The sequence below is a fragment of the Protopterus annectens genome, chromosome 16.part0, assembly GCF_019279795.1.
Source record: "Protopterus annectens isolate FY-2018-M chromosome 16.part0, PAN1.0, whole genome shotgun sequence".
Classification (NCBI taxonomy): Eukaryota; Metazoa; Chordata; order Ceratodontiformes; family Protopteridae; genus Protopterus; species Protopterus annectens.
The window spans coordinates 684,101,576-684,116,037 of NC_056750.1; the positions used below are offsets into that span (position 1 = coordinate 684,101,576).

A 14,462-nucleotide genomic window follows, 5' to 3' on the forward strand; every position below is an offset into this window, starting at 1 on the left:
GCACTGACATCTAGGAACAAAGTACAAGCTATAAACTAATTTGCTCTTTGTGTCTTAACTTAAGTTTTGGAGTGATTGACTGGTCCCAAAAGGCATTGAATTGGTTGGACAGGAAAACAAAAAGGATGCTTCATGCTTATCAAATGATTTATAGAAATCAGTGTATACCAGGACTATATATGCCCAGTTAGGAAGGAGGAAATTGATTACTAGTATAAATATGCAATCATATGACTGCATACATATCTGCTGACCTCACAAGTGAAGGTTTTGAGAAGAATAAGTCTAAGATGACTTCCCATCTTAGTTTAGCAGAAGCATATTTGAGTCAAGCGGGAATGGAAATTAAACCAGAATTAGACAAAGTCAGGCAGCAACTGAATGTGCCAAAAAACAAAAGAAAAAATATAAGGTAAAGGATCAGATGAGAAGGCAAGAAATGTGGAAAATGCCTAAATATACATAAGTATACAAAACTCTTAGAACAGCCCCATGTTGATCAGGATCAAACACAGGAATGGTTAAGGAGAGGTGAATTTAACCCAAAAGATGAAAGGCTAATACTGGCGGCCCAAGATAGTGGACTACATACACGCTGGTTTATAAAGTCCATTGAACATGCAGGAGAAGCAGACAAATGTAGGTTTTGTAAAACAGAATTAGGAACAGTTGCACATATTGTTGCTGGTTGTGCTATACTAATGGCAGAAGGACTGTATACTGAAAAGCATAAAAATGTGGCAAGACTGGTTCAGTGGGGATTTTGCAATCATTATAATACTGAAGTAGCTGAAAAACACTGAAAACATGAGCCACAAAGTATTATAGAAAATGATGAAGTTTGGGATAACTCATTACCAACATTTAAAAAAACAGATGCAAGAAAACCAGATATAGCAGTGCATGAAAAGAAGACAAAAGTAGCATTGATCATTGAAATTCCTATACCTAGTGACAAAGTCATAAAATACCAGGATTTGCAGGCAGAAATGAGGGCAATGTGGAAGAGGGATACCCAGACAGTTCCAATAGTAGTAGGAGCAATGGGTCTTATAAAAAAAAAATTTACAATTGTGCTTGGATATGTTACCGATACATGTAACTCCATATGAATTGGAAGCAGAGACATTACTGGGCACATTGCAGGTGCTGCAAAGAGCATTTCTGGCTGATATCAAATAATGAAACAATATGAATTTCATGAACTTTAATCATACCTTGATTTAGAAACCCAAAGGCTTGGAGAAAAAAAATAAGTATATAATCAATGGCTTTGAAGACTGTACACTGCATTCTCACTTTCAAATATGAAATAGGCAACCAATAAAGAGCTTCAAGTCCTTAAAATTTATTTCCATAACGGATAAAGGGATAACGAGTTCTACCTGAACAGGAGAATATATAGACAGATAGTGTTTCCCTCATAGAAATCAGTCCAAGACTGGAAAGGTAAGGTCACACTTGACAAAATAGACATATACTTGAGCATTTTAATTACATACCTGATCTGGGACTAACAACTGATGCTTTCTACCTTGATGCTGATAAAGCTTTTACATAAGTTTACATAGTAATGTGCTGTAAGAACCTATCAGAGTGGCTTCCATTGTAAAACACTGGAGTGAGTTCAGTGACATTTAATGACCTGTGGTCACTGATGTCAGTCAAAATGGTCCATGTGCTTAGTTCTCCTTAACACATTTACTCTTATTTTGATACAGCAAATGTTTTTGAAATGAAAGAGTATGCTGATGACTTAAAATAAGCTACATTGCAAATTATGTAAAATTGAAGAAATCATTGCAATACCACTTTATAGACATGAAAACATACCACAACAAAGAATACAAAAAATAGTGCATTGAAATCAAAAGTCATGTATTAATTATGCCTGATTGATTGACTCAAACAAATATATCAATTTTGTTAGGTGTGACATTTTCACTGCAGTCCTTCACTGACATAAAGCATCATACACAGCTACTAAATGAATAACTTTTGTGTCCTAAAATTATGAGCAAAGGAAGAAATGAAATTTTTTTTTTCTGTGAAAAATTAACTTTAGGTCTGCTGTGCAAGGCAGCCTCAGGACTGCGAGTACTGTACAGGAATAGGTTTGGAGTGCAATCCTTGCATGGGAAAGATGAAAAGCTTGCCTCATGAATAAAACACCACTTTCAGACATGTGTCCACTTGTGAAATTGTAATTTACATACTGCACGTTCACAGAGAAATAATCTAAAAGAATGTCCTAAAATTCACTGAAGTACTTACAAAACTGTAGCTTGCACTGTATTAACTCCTAGTTTCCACATACTGTGCTGTTCTGGGGCCTCAAAAGCAGGAAAGAAAAGAATATACTTATAAAAACGAAAGGCAAGAAAGATCTGAGTTGAGAGAGAGAGAGAGAGACAGGGGTCTTAGCATGCTAAAACTTCAGTGAAACAGATGTATATCGCTGTTGGAATTAGTGTGTGACTTATAAAGCTTATTTTGTAAAATTTGAAAACAGAAAAACATTAACTTCTGTTCATTCTCACAAAATCTAAAGTTTCATTCTTAAAACAGTTTAAAAAGTGTTTTTTGTTGGTTTGTTTAATGTTGTATTGTGAAAAAAACCCCGAAGTATGACAAATAAAACTGCCAAATGCAAATCTTAGTTGAAAATCATTTAAAGTAAGACTTTTACAGTAACAATTGTCCATAAATGCAGTTATCTGTGGCAGATGGTGATGCTGAAGCAAAGGAGGGGGCTGCAGGAAGAAAATAAATGAGTAGGGTGCACTGGAGTGGGGTGTGGCTCTATTACAACAGATGAATGACCACTAGCTGTAATCATTCGCTTGCCTGAGTGCAATCAATAAGGTCTGCCTTAGGTGAAATGGAGCTCCAGTCAAAAGATGCTGAGAGCCACCATATTTCACACTATTCCTCTTGCATTTTCCAGTGCCCCCTTGTTTTCCCTCATCCTTGTCCTACACCATCCAGATACATTACATCTTGCTTGCTTTTTCATACTTTGTCTTTTTTTCAGCTTGCCCACATACTTTTAACATACCATAATTGGCAAAGATTCTCAATAATAGGTGTGGACATCATAATAGAATTAAGCTGGCTGTCTGGAGGTCACTAGGACCCGATAAGTCATAGGGTTCTAGATGCTACGATACACATCTTAGAGATTTTTTTTACAACTTTTTGATTTAATGAGTGAGGGAAAAAAATCCAGTCTTTTTTTTTCTTTGAATGAAGTTGTGCCTAAAATTTAATGTTCACAGCTAACAAAATGATAGTTCCCCCAAAAACCGAGAAGATAAATGCAAAGATTTATAAATCCTTTCAAGGTATAGTGCCTGTCTTCTCTCCTTTCCAAAGAGAGCAATATATTAACCTTGTGTGTACCCTGTGGTGTGAGGTGGCTAAAGTAGAATAAGGTATAAGAAATCCAAAAACTAGAGTCCCTGGACCAGTAATTACAAGCTTTTGGGACATTAACATAGAAATCCAAAGGCTGGAGTCCTCACACCAGTAATTATGAGGTTATATGATACTAACATAGTTAACCTCTTCTCAGAGCAATAAGGTACTTGTCCAGCTTTTACACAAACTTTTATTTGATGAATAAGCATTACTATCATATAAAATGACTGCAGCAAGCGGCTTGGGAGTTGGACCTTCAGTAGCCTAATGAGTGGTAGGTGTAAATGGGATGAAAGTAAAAGTACAAATGGACAGACATTTGTGTTATGCAACTATGGGTCTGGGAAAAGACATAAAATATGCTGGTAAAACACACACAGAGACAGGGAGTACATGCAGAATCCACACAGAAGAAATCAATGCCAAAAACTCAGCTAGAGAGCCAAGCACTGTTGGATGTTGACACTCTGCTAATGATCAGCTGTTATTCACATACATCCTGACCAGACCATCACAGACAGCCATTTATTGAGTACAATGTTGATGTTTCATTCGATAAAGGGAGATATAATACCCTTAAGTTTGCAAGCCACATTTTTCTTTTCTTATGTAACTTTTTTTTTAACATGCCTGCCTAAATTTATATTAGCAAAGGTGTCTGTATAATAAATAAATGCACATTCAATACCCATTTAGTTATCAGCTGAATTATTCCTGACACCACCTACTGATTAATTATATGATGACATAAAGCTAAGACAAAAATATGACTATAAAATGCAATAGGCTCTGGGACACTTCAGTTTTAGATATCAAACTTTTCATAAAATTTCCAGAAAATGTTATATATGCTTAGACTAGATTTGGAAAATATGTTTCTATTTTGGTAAAAAGGGTCTTAAAAATGTTTCTTACAGCTGAGTGGTACAGCCTTGGATGTTACTTTTGCACCAACCTAAATAGAGTTATTCATCTGATTTGCTGATCTGGAGCACATACCATTGCAATTGTTTTTTTAAATATAACAAAGTGCACTGTGATTTAGATTGCACTGAAGAAGACTTACTCAGATGAAACTTGGTTTGCTCTAGTTTTACATTTGTGGTTCATCTTCCATTAAACATTTTGGAATTATGTACACGTTTTGCAGTTCTGTCATTGTCTGTAGATTTCTTAACTGCTCAAGCACCGTTAGTCAAGTGGATTTCATAGGTTCCTAGGTAAGTACTAGATTGGCTGCCCTTATGAACCATTTTAAGCCTATCCAATTTTCTTTTTTTTGTATTCAAAATAACATGTCCCTTTTGGTTATAGATTGAAATAAGTATGATAGAAAAGGGCTTTTCCTTTTATTCCCAGTAGTAGAACTAATAAGACATGCACTTTAATAGCTTTAAAGCTATACGCTAGGAAATAAAATCTAATATTTTGCACGGTATGGGTGTCTTTAAAGAGTTATGTTGGAAGCCTGCTACATTTAATCTGCCACTTAAACCTACTTTAAAACCTTCCAAGATTTAATATAGATATTAAGATATTAATGAAGGATACATTTTATCACAAATTTGTTGACCTTATGTTAACCTTAAAGAATTGTTTGAAAGGAAACACACCCCAAGATCAACACTGGGCAATCCCAGGCTAGGCACTTTTAAATGCGGTGCTTGCAAGCAGTGTAATGCCATCATTAATGATTCGACTCTTTATATTCCATCATTTTTAATTCCAGTTGTTATTCAAACTGTGGAACAAAAGGGGTAGTTTATTTAGGTGTATGTACATCTTGCTCCAGTTTTTATGTAGGGAAAACTGAGAGACCCCTTAGAAAGAGAATTTATGAACACCTTTATGACATCTCTAAAGAAAGGAAATCTAATGCCTTTTACAAGCACTTCCACCTGTGTCCCAGAATGGAGCTTAAGTTTATGGTGTTAGAACAAGTGGCACCAGATGCTAGAGGAGGTGATTGGGAGACTACTTTGGAGTACAGAGAACTTTTCTGGCAGCTCAGGCTGGATGCTGGAAAACCACCTGGCCTTAATGACAGCATTAACATCAGCAGCGTCCTTAAATTGAGGATGGCTCGGCTATAGCACCATTATTTGTCTGATTTGAATTAGAGAGTATAAGTGGATGTATGAAACAGTTACACATGCACACATTTATTTTCGGTTATTATGAACCTCAGAACATGATTTATATTATTGTATTAGTCACAATGTTTTTGGTGAGCACTTTTTTTTATTTATTCATTCATAAGAGGCATCATATTTTAATATTTTAATATTCTTACCTTCTAATTTTTTCGTTTAGGTGATTTTACTATCTAGTTTTTTAATGTGACAAAAATTATTCTTTAGGCTTGCAGGAACTCCTGCATTTACTATTTCATTTTTTAGTCATTTTAAGTGCATAATATGTTGTTTTAATAAAACCTTGAATAAGAATTCTAATTATTGCTTATTCAACAGAGTTGATTCTTATTAATTATGTAAATTATTTAATCATGTGATTTTATGTTCTCTATTTATTCAAGCTAACTGCATTGTATTGTTATCTTGAAAAAGCTCGGTATTAACCGAACAAAAGCGCTTGTTTCACGGTGTTTGTGGCTATCCAATAAAGGTCTCTAAGCATTTTCGCTGGTTTTGGTTTCCTGTTTGTGGATTTTTGTTTCTTATTGTCTGTAGATTTCTTAACTGCTCAAGCACCGTTAGTCAAGTGGATTTCATAGGTTCCTAGGTAAGTACTAGATTGGCTGCCCTTATGAACCATTTTAAGCCTATCCAATTTTCTTTTTTTTTTGTATTCAAAATAACATGTCCCTTTGGGTTATAGATTGAAATAAGTATGATAGAAAAGGGCTTTTCCTTTTATTCCCAGTAGTAGAACTAATAAGACATGCACTTTAATAGCTTTAAAGCTATATGCTAGGAAATTAAATCTAATATTTTGCACGGTATGGGTGTCTTTAAAGAGTTATGTTGGAAGCCTTCTACATTTAATCTGCCACTTAAACCTACTTTAAAACCTTCCAAGATTTAATATAGATATTAAGATATTAATGAAGGATACATTTTATCACAAATTTGAAAGTTTTACACAATCTGAAAGGCAAGCATTGAGTAAATTAATTGAGAGGAAATATCTTAGATTTATGAAGGTGGATAAAGGGGGAAGTTTAGTTATTATGAAATAGCTTGATTACACTTATGCTACTGAAAACAAAATATCTAATGTGGATTAATATAAAATGATTTCCCCAATATATATTTATAAGGTTTATAAGTAAATGTATCATTTGTTAGCTGATTTACTAGTACAAGGATATATTACAGAAAAAAAGTTTATGATTTTCTACATATGTCATCACCTAAGTTAGGGGTACTGATAGGTATCCCTAAAATTCAGAAATATTGTTGCCAACCCTCTCTTAGATCTATCTTTTCAGCTACAGGATCCGTCACTGAATGTATCTCTATTTGTGGATTATATCTTAAACCTGATAATACAGAAATTAACTTCATATATCAAGGATTCCTGGATTTTTTATATTAGTTAAGAAATCATAATACTGTAGGAAAGGAAACCACTTTTGTTTACCTTAGATGTAGTATCTCTATTAACAGCTATTCCCTGGGATGAAGCAATAGATTTTTTGTGATATTACTTGGCATCATCTACTAGTTTAGATAATATTTATGCTATATGTTTACTGGTGGAACTTATTATGCAAAACAGTTACTTTTTTAATGGTACATATTATCAACAAGTTAAAGGAGTGGTAGTGGGGACAACTGATGCTCCCTCATTCATCAATCTAGTCTTAGGGTGGTGAGAAAGGAATATTTTACCATGTGTCAAGTATTTTGATCGCATACTGTATTACAGAAGGTTTGCAGATGACTTAATTTTTATGGAAAGGAACAATAGTTGAAATGAATGCATTCCTCAAAAGGATTAATACATCGACATTGTTTTTTAAGTTTGTTTTAGGTGGTGAAGGTAGTACTATCAATTTTTTTCATGTCAGTGTTATTATGAATGTACTGAATAAGGTATTTCATAGCAAAGTCTATAGGAAGAAAATGCTTGTCAATAATTACTTCCATTTTAGTAGTGGACATCCTTTGTTTACGAAAAAAAACACATTCCCCATGGGTAAATGATGCACGTTTCCAGGTTAACTACAACAGATGAGAAGGTTTTCTGATGAGCTAAATTTTGTAACTTTGTTAAACATACGCTTATAGTGAAATGTTATGCTACAGGATGGCTTAATAAAGTGGGGCTCAAGTTTATGGGAAAAAAACTGTCAAACGTTTGCCCCCATTTAATTAAAGACTTACATTTTTTTGTAGTAAGCAAAAATTTAGGATATCTATTGCCAGAAATTAAATGAAAGGTTAAAATCAGTGTTAACAGATTTAATAGACAGAGAGTAATTGTAACAGAAATACATCATTCTATTAAAGGCATTATAGATAATAGGAAGGCTGTTTTTGAGTAATACAGAACTTTCCATGGTTGAAGAACAACAATTTTTCCTTTCAGAACTCATGTAGTTTGAAGTTTAACAGAGATAATACTACTATAAAATCATCTTATGTTCGTAACTTTTAAGTATGGTGACTGTTCTATGAATAGGTATCTTTTTGAAAATCCATTTTTTTTTATTTTGCAGCACAGAGGTGAGTTTTTTATGCTTATGATTACTATAATTGTAGAATGCAAAGAATAGTTTATATTGCTTTATGCTGTTCATGTGATTTTGATGTAGGAATGCGTACCAGGCATATGGGAAAAATAATTAAGGAAGATTATATTAAAAGATATAATGAAAATAATACCTTATTTAGGCATTAAGGTACATGTTCTTCATTTATTTCTTTTTTAGTACTGTAACATGTACCTATACATTTTAGAGTCATTGACTGTAAGAATCATTTAGAAGCAAGAAAGGCACATTGGCAAATTAAATTAGGGGATGATAAAACACCATGGTCAAATGGCATTTTAAACATAAATATTTTTTAAAGCTGCATTCTTTAAATATTAAAAGATGAACAGACTTATAGTAATATAAGATTGCTTATATATTATAAAGTAGTAGTATACTGATTTAATAGATAGTGTAAAAATTGATTTTTTTTTATTAGCACCATCAGTTATGTAACACCAGGACGGTTATTTAAAAAAAAAACATAAAAATAAAAACTCAGTTTATCTGATGAAGTCTGTGATTGGAAAGACAAAAAATGTCTTCTTGAAGTTTTTTCAGGCTACTTGTCAGCGTATGTGGTGTTTTGTTTTTATTACTTACTTCCATACACAATGCTGACAGTAGCAGATAGAGTGATTGCTGAAGTTCAGACAAACATTATTCAAAGCTTATATAAATATATAATTAAAAAAAAATCACATGATCAAATGTATCCAGTCAGTTAAAACTACCTTAGCTTCCTGCTTCTCAGTTCAGATTGAACACTACCTCACTTAGCCATGGATAAAAGGTTTCCCCTAGCTTCAATTTCCATTCCATTTCTTTCTTAAATTCCCATCCAAGTCACCAAACTTTCATTCAAATTGACATACTCTAGAACAATTTAAACTTACTATTTAAATTACATATCTTTAAATGTCTAGTTAAAGTGTTGCAACTATTGTCATTTTAACACCATATTAATTCTCTATTACTCTTAAATTTAGTTTTCTACTTGTCTTTTCTCCTTAAATCAAGGACATTCACAGCATATTGCTAAATAACTGATGAAGGCAGAACTACAAGTGTACCTATCCTTTCATGATTTTTTCATGTGGTACTGTGAATATAATCATGCTTTCTGGACAAAATTTCAGAATAATTGCACACACCACATGCATATGGTTAGTGTCACTACTATCTGGAAGATTTTAAAAGCAAATGATGTATGTGGGACAAATATGTAATAAACCAATTTTTATCACAAAAAGGATTAAATAATAAAAAAAAAACATTTTGGAAAGTGGAATGAAAGAGGAATGCAGATGGTTTGTTCAAAAAGTACACATGCTTGTGATAAGAAAACTGTTTTGAATTTAATGGAATATTATTTCAGTGAAAATGAGTTCAGTGTATGCATTATTGGAAGGTTTATCATTTGTACACAGTAGAAGGGCAGGACTTTGACTACTCTATAATTATTTTGTAGAAACTGAAATTTAAAAAATACAAATTGTATGAAATAAAAGTAGAAAGGTCACATAGTTAAAGAAAAGTGACTTTAATCCTTTGGGTTATCCTGTCATCCTGTCATATCCATGTTTTAATCTACTTGTGAAAAAGAAATTAAAACATTGTTAAGCAATAGCAAGATCAGACAGTATTACAAACAGAGATCAACAGAAAGGGATAGCCTTAGAAGTCTAAAAGAACAAAATCAATACAGGTTTATGAAGGGTGATGGGGGTGGTAGTTACAACAACAGAAAATGTTGCAAAAGCTATGTACAAACAGTTTTTAAACAGTGGCTCACATTACGAAAATAGTGACCAGGAATGTGATTTTTAAAGCTTCAAACAAATTGATATAGTTTTGGCAAACTGTTTATTAATGGGGACATTTCAAAATAATATCATGATTTTAAGATGGTTTGGAAGCTGAAAATAGCAATTTTTGTATTCTGAAATTACATGCAAATGGTAAAAAACTCCCTTAGGTCGACAGTGCTGCAGGATACAAGGAAGAGCCTATTGCAATGATTACTGATGAGACACAAACTCTGTGTAGTCAATATGCAGATTTGTGGTACAGCTCTGCCTTATAAAATCAACCCACACAGTGTCCTAGCAGCTGTTCTCTGAACTGGCTATGCAAGATGTACAACAAGATCTTGGTTTCCTTGGCAACAGGATTGGCAGCCATCACCACAAATACATGGCCAAACAAAATGTCAGGCTGTGATTAATGCTTGAAATGTGAATTCAAATCACAGGTAGTACAGTCCTTTAGACATTTAATGATATGAACTGTGAAATTAGGTGCATGGACATCAGTGGAATTTAAAGTGTAAAAATGGATATTATCCTACAACTCTGTCTTTAGCTTGAGACAGTGTATGCTAAGTTTTATTTGTTATCAGATTTTGGATTTGTCATATCCCCACTCAGTATCTGGGTAAAGAAGTTTATACTAATCATGATCTTGTGTTACAGATAATTTAAATTTCTTAAAGCCAGAGATGGCACATTTGAGTTCTAAAAATATATGTTTTTAGTTCAGAAAGAATTGTAAGGATGGATAACATATGAATATGGAAGAAAAGCAGAATTTATAAATGTGTAATAGGACTGGCTTTCATTAAAAATATGGAGCCATTTCAATCAAACTGCTTAACTATTAAATGCAAAGTGACTGCAAAATAAACATATTCAAGAGGAGTATGATCTTAAAATATAAAATATTTTACATTCAGAATTAATTTCTCTTGTACCATCACTAAATACCATATAAAAATCCCACTGGGTTGGGAAGGAACAATTCCTATATAGAATGCAGTCAGCTAATGGCTCCAAAAATTTAAACAGGAGTCAGAAGTATTTGGAGCTCAAGTTTCATCATTTATTAAGATTTTCCACAGAAGAATCAGCTTTGGTGCCCTTAGATCATCATGTCAGAGAAACATAACTGTATTTCTGCCTTTTAACATGAGTTCAAGCCTTTTTAGGAGGCTGTCATATAAGTCTTGAAGAAACAGCCATTTTATTATTTTTATTTATTTATAAGATTGTTATGCATGTTTAAACACATCACCCATTCTAATATCATCATCTACTATCATTAAAAGAAAAAAAAATGAATGCCTTTCCTTCAGAATGATATGAAACAACCACAGCTGCATAGGTAGGGATTTAAAAGCATTTATCCTGCCCTACTTACAAGGTAGACTTTTAAATATTAAATAAATAAATATTTAAAAAAACTCAAATTTAGCAGCACAAGGCATTTGAGGTAAGCATTACCTTTGACGGGTTTGCATTTTAACTATATTTACATTTATCTACTGAGATACTACACTGATCTCAGTGGACTATTCACAGGCACAGCCCAGGTGAGCATATCACAATGTAAAGAAGATATAAATTTATATGTAAAGTGTGATAAAGAAAATCTTTAAACATGACAAATTGATAGATTAGGCAAGTTATACACAAATGGCTATGACAGCAAGTAATCCATAGACTATCACTTTGGATCCTGTTAGTGTGTCTTGTTTCAAACTAGTTAAGCTAATTAAATGCATTAAACTAGTATGACAGTAGAAAAAAAAGTTTAAGGGGTAGAGTAGCAACCCCCAATGTCCAAATGCTGTAATTATAAACATCACTATTGCAGGTGTTAGTGCAAGAAAAGCTTAGACTGTCTGTTAACCAAGGAAGTCATATAACCTATATGAGACAATGGAGAAGAGGAAAATATATATGACGTTTTGAGATTTATACCTGATCCAACTTTCATAATTTTATCAGGAAATGGCTTTAGGGGAATTTGCTACTGTATGCCTAACCTGTAGCTGCATTAAATTCAGAGACAACACACAAAGTGTTTTATGCAATGATGAGCCTCATTTAAACATAGAGAAGTTCTGAAATTCACAATTAGGAACATGGTGATTACTGAAGTGACCACAAAGAAGTAACCCTTGCGAACAATGGCAGCCATATTATCTAAGACATTATCAAATGTAGCCCACATAACATTTCACTTTCCTTGTATTGTAAATGGTTGCTGGAAAAGATTATCTTAAACTTTGACGAGTATAGAGCATAATTCAGCTCATCTATACCAAAGTACTTGCTTGGACTCTGGGGACTTTCTACCACTTACATTAGAGTGTTTTAATATGAAGTGCTAATATGGGAAAGGAAATATGTAACAAAAATGAGAGAGGGCATGTAGGCAGGCAGACAAATGAACCAATCAGTGCATTCTGTGCCCCTAATTATTAGAAGATAGTAAAAAGTTATGGCCTTCATTCTCTAATCCAGGTATAGTTTGACTTTGTTGTTGGCTAATCAGCACACAACATTATATATACTGTTCTCCGTTAAACAGTCGTCTTTGTATTTTATGGGATTTCCAGAGGTAATTTGCAGGGAGTAAGTAATAAGCATACAGAAGGAGGTGTATACTGTGAATATGAACTGTACAGTTTCAGTGACTGCCTGTCGCAGATTAGATGACAGTCTTGTAACAGTGTCATTCCAGCATGGCACTGAAGTTTCACATGTAAGGAAATAGTAATTTACTCATACTTAGTCTACTGGACACGTACGCACACCGAATAGTTTAGGGAGTTTGAAATAGGGTAGGTTTTGAGCTAGATATGTACAGTACACTATAAAATAAGGCATGCATTTCTCTTACCTGTCCCACTTTGAAATACTGGGGTGCTGAAATTGTACTTCTGAATTTCATTGTACCACGCTTCAGCCACCTCAGCACCTGCAAGGAAAAAAAAATCCTGGTGAGTTTTCTCCCTGAATGAGAGAGACGGAGAGAGATTTTACATTTTCAAGATCTTTATTTTTCTTAGTCAGAACTTGCTATTACAATAAAAATATCCACATAAACAGAGAATACAATGATAAAGTGACTTGACCCATCTATTCTGCAGTGTATGGCAGATCTGTGTAAGAGATGGATATAATATACTCGAATGCTACAACAAAACATGTTAACCTCTACAACTCTAAACAGATGGACTTTATTCCAATATTACATTAATGGAATACATTAATTCCCTCTTTCATTCACTTTATTTATTTTGTTGTTTAAGTCAAGTTTTAAAACCTTTTCATATGAATATGTACTGCTCTAAGGGAGGTCAGTGTAGTGATGATTAGAATTCCACTTTGGTGAGAAAATCTCAAACAAAATATGCTTTTTGTACGCTCTAAAGGCCTGACAATCTCAGGCTACTCTGCATTTTACAATTTAGAACAGTTTCAGCGTAAGTACATAGTTCAAGCTATGATCTTTTATGTAAAAAATCACTGATCCTTTCTAATGTTTTTCTTTATTTAATAAAATAAAGAGAAGCAAAGAAAAGAGGAGATAAAAGAAGGCAGAGTTTTTAACCGGGATATGAATACTATATAAAGCAATTAAACCTCTTCTGCCTCTTCTACTTGCATTTCTTAAATGAAAATAACTAATACACAACTATTTTTTGCAGTAGTGTATGAATTATTTTAGAACTTATCAGTACTGACTGGAATTATTCCTAGTTCCATTTGCTGCTTTAACTTGTTATAAAATCATATTACTGCAAAATAAATTTGGTTTTTGTTCCATCTGTTATGAAATTCTATTGTCGTCCCATATACATTCATGAAGTATACAAACTTTTTGCATCTGCTATGTCTCATTGAAGCCTGCTGCATCATTCCAATGTTTTTCAGTAAGTAAATACTTCATTCTGTGAATGCTCCCCTTCCTGCCTATACTTTATTGCTCTGTACATATTTTATCCTAAAAATGTTTCTCCTTCTCATTTTGTCTATGAAAATGGCCCTCCTTCATCCACTATATATATCTTTTTAAGATATCTCACAGTTTCTTTCATTCCCTCCTCCCACTTTATTCACAGAGTACTTTCTAATAATCGTTAACCTATCCTTGAGTGACTTTAACACAGGTCTGTTACACATCAGTTGCCCCATCTAAATGGAACTTACTTATGCTATACTCATGTTTTGGTTTTATAACATAGGAACTATATTCTAAGTGTAAAATTCACCAACATATTAAATACTAGCAGTACAGCTAGCCTTTTACTAGTGAAGCAATCTATACGGTTTGTGCCATCCTATACAGCCTATGTTTTGGGTCCCCTACTGAACTGTCATCACTCAAGAGACATACCAAAATAAAAAAGCTAAATAAGATTACAAATGCAGAAGGGCAAATCTTGAAAATCACTCCTCTCCTACAAACTTTTTTTTTGCAAGAAGGCAAGTCCTCTTGTGCCTCCCAAAAATAAATATATAAACTCCAAGAT

General features: G+C 33.4%; 1 protein-coding gene across 3 annotated transcripts in view; it reads right to left on the reverse strand.

Moving 5' to 3' along the window:
- LOC122790830 overlaps nt 1-14,462 on the reverse strand; it is a 754,878-nt gene that overhangs the window by 18,018 nt on the left and 722,398 nt on the right. For all 3 annotated transcript variants that reach the window (XM_044058466.1, XM_044058465.1, XM_044058467.1), the window contains one exon: nt 12,827-12,904. In XM_044058466.1, coding sequence (XP_043914401.1) covers nt 12,827-12,904 — 78 coding nt within the window. The remainder of the gene's footprint in view (nt 1-12,826; nt 12,905-14,462) is intronic.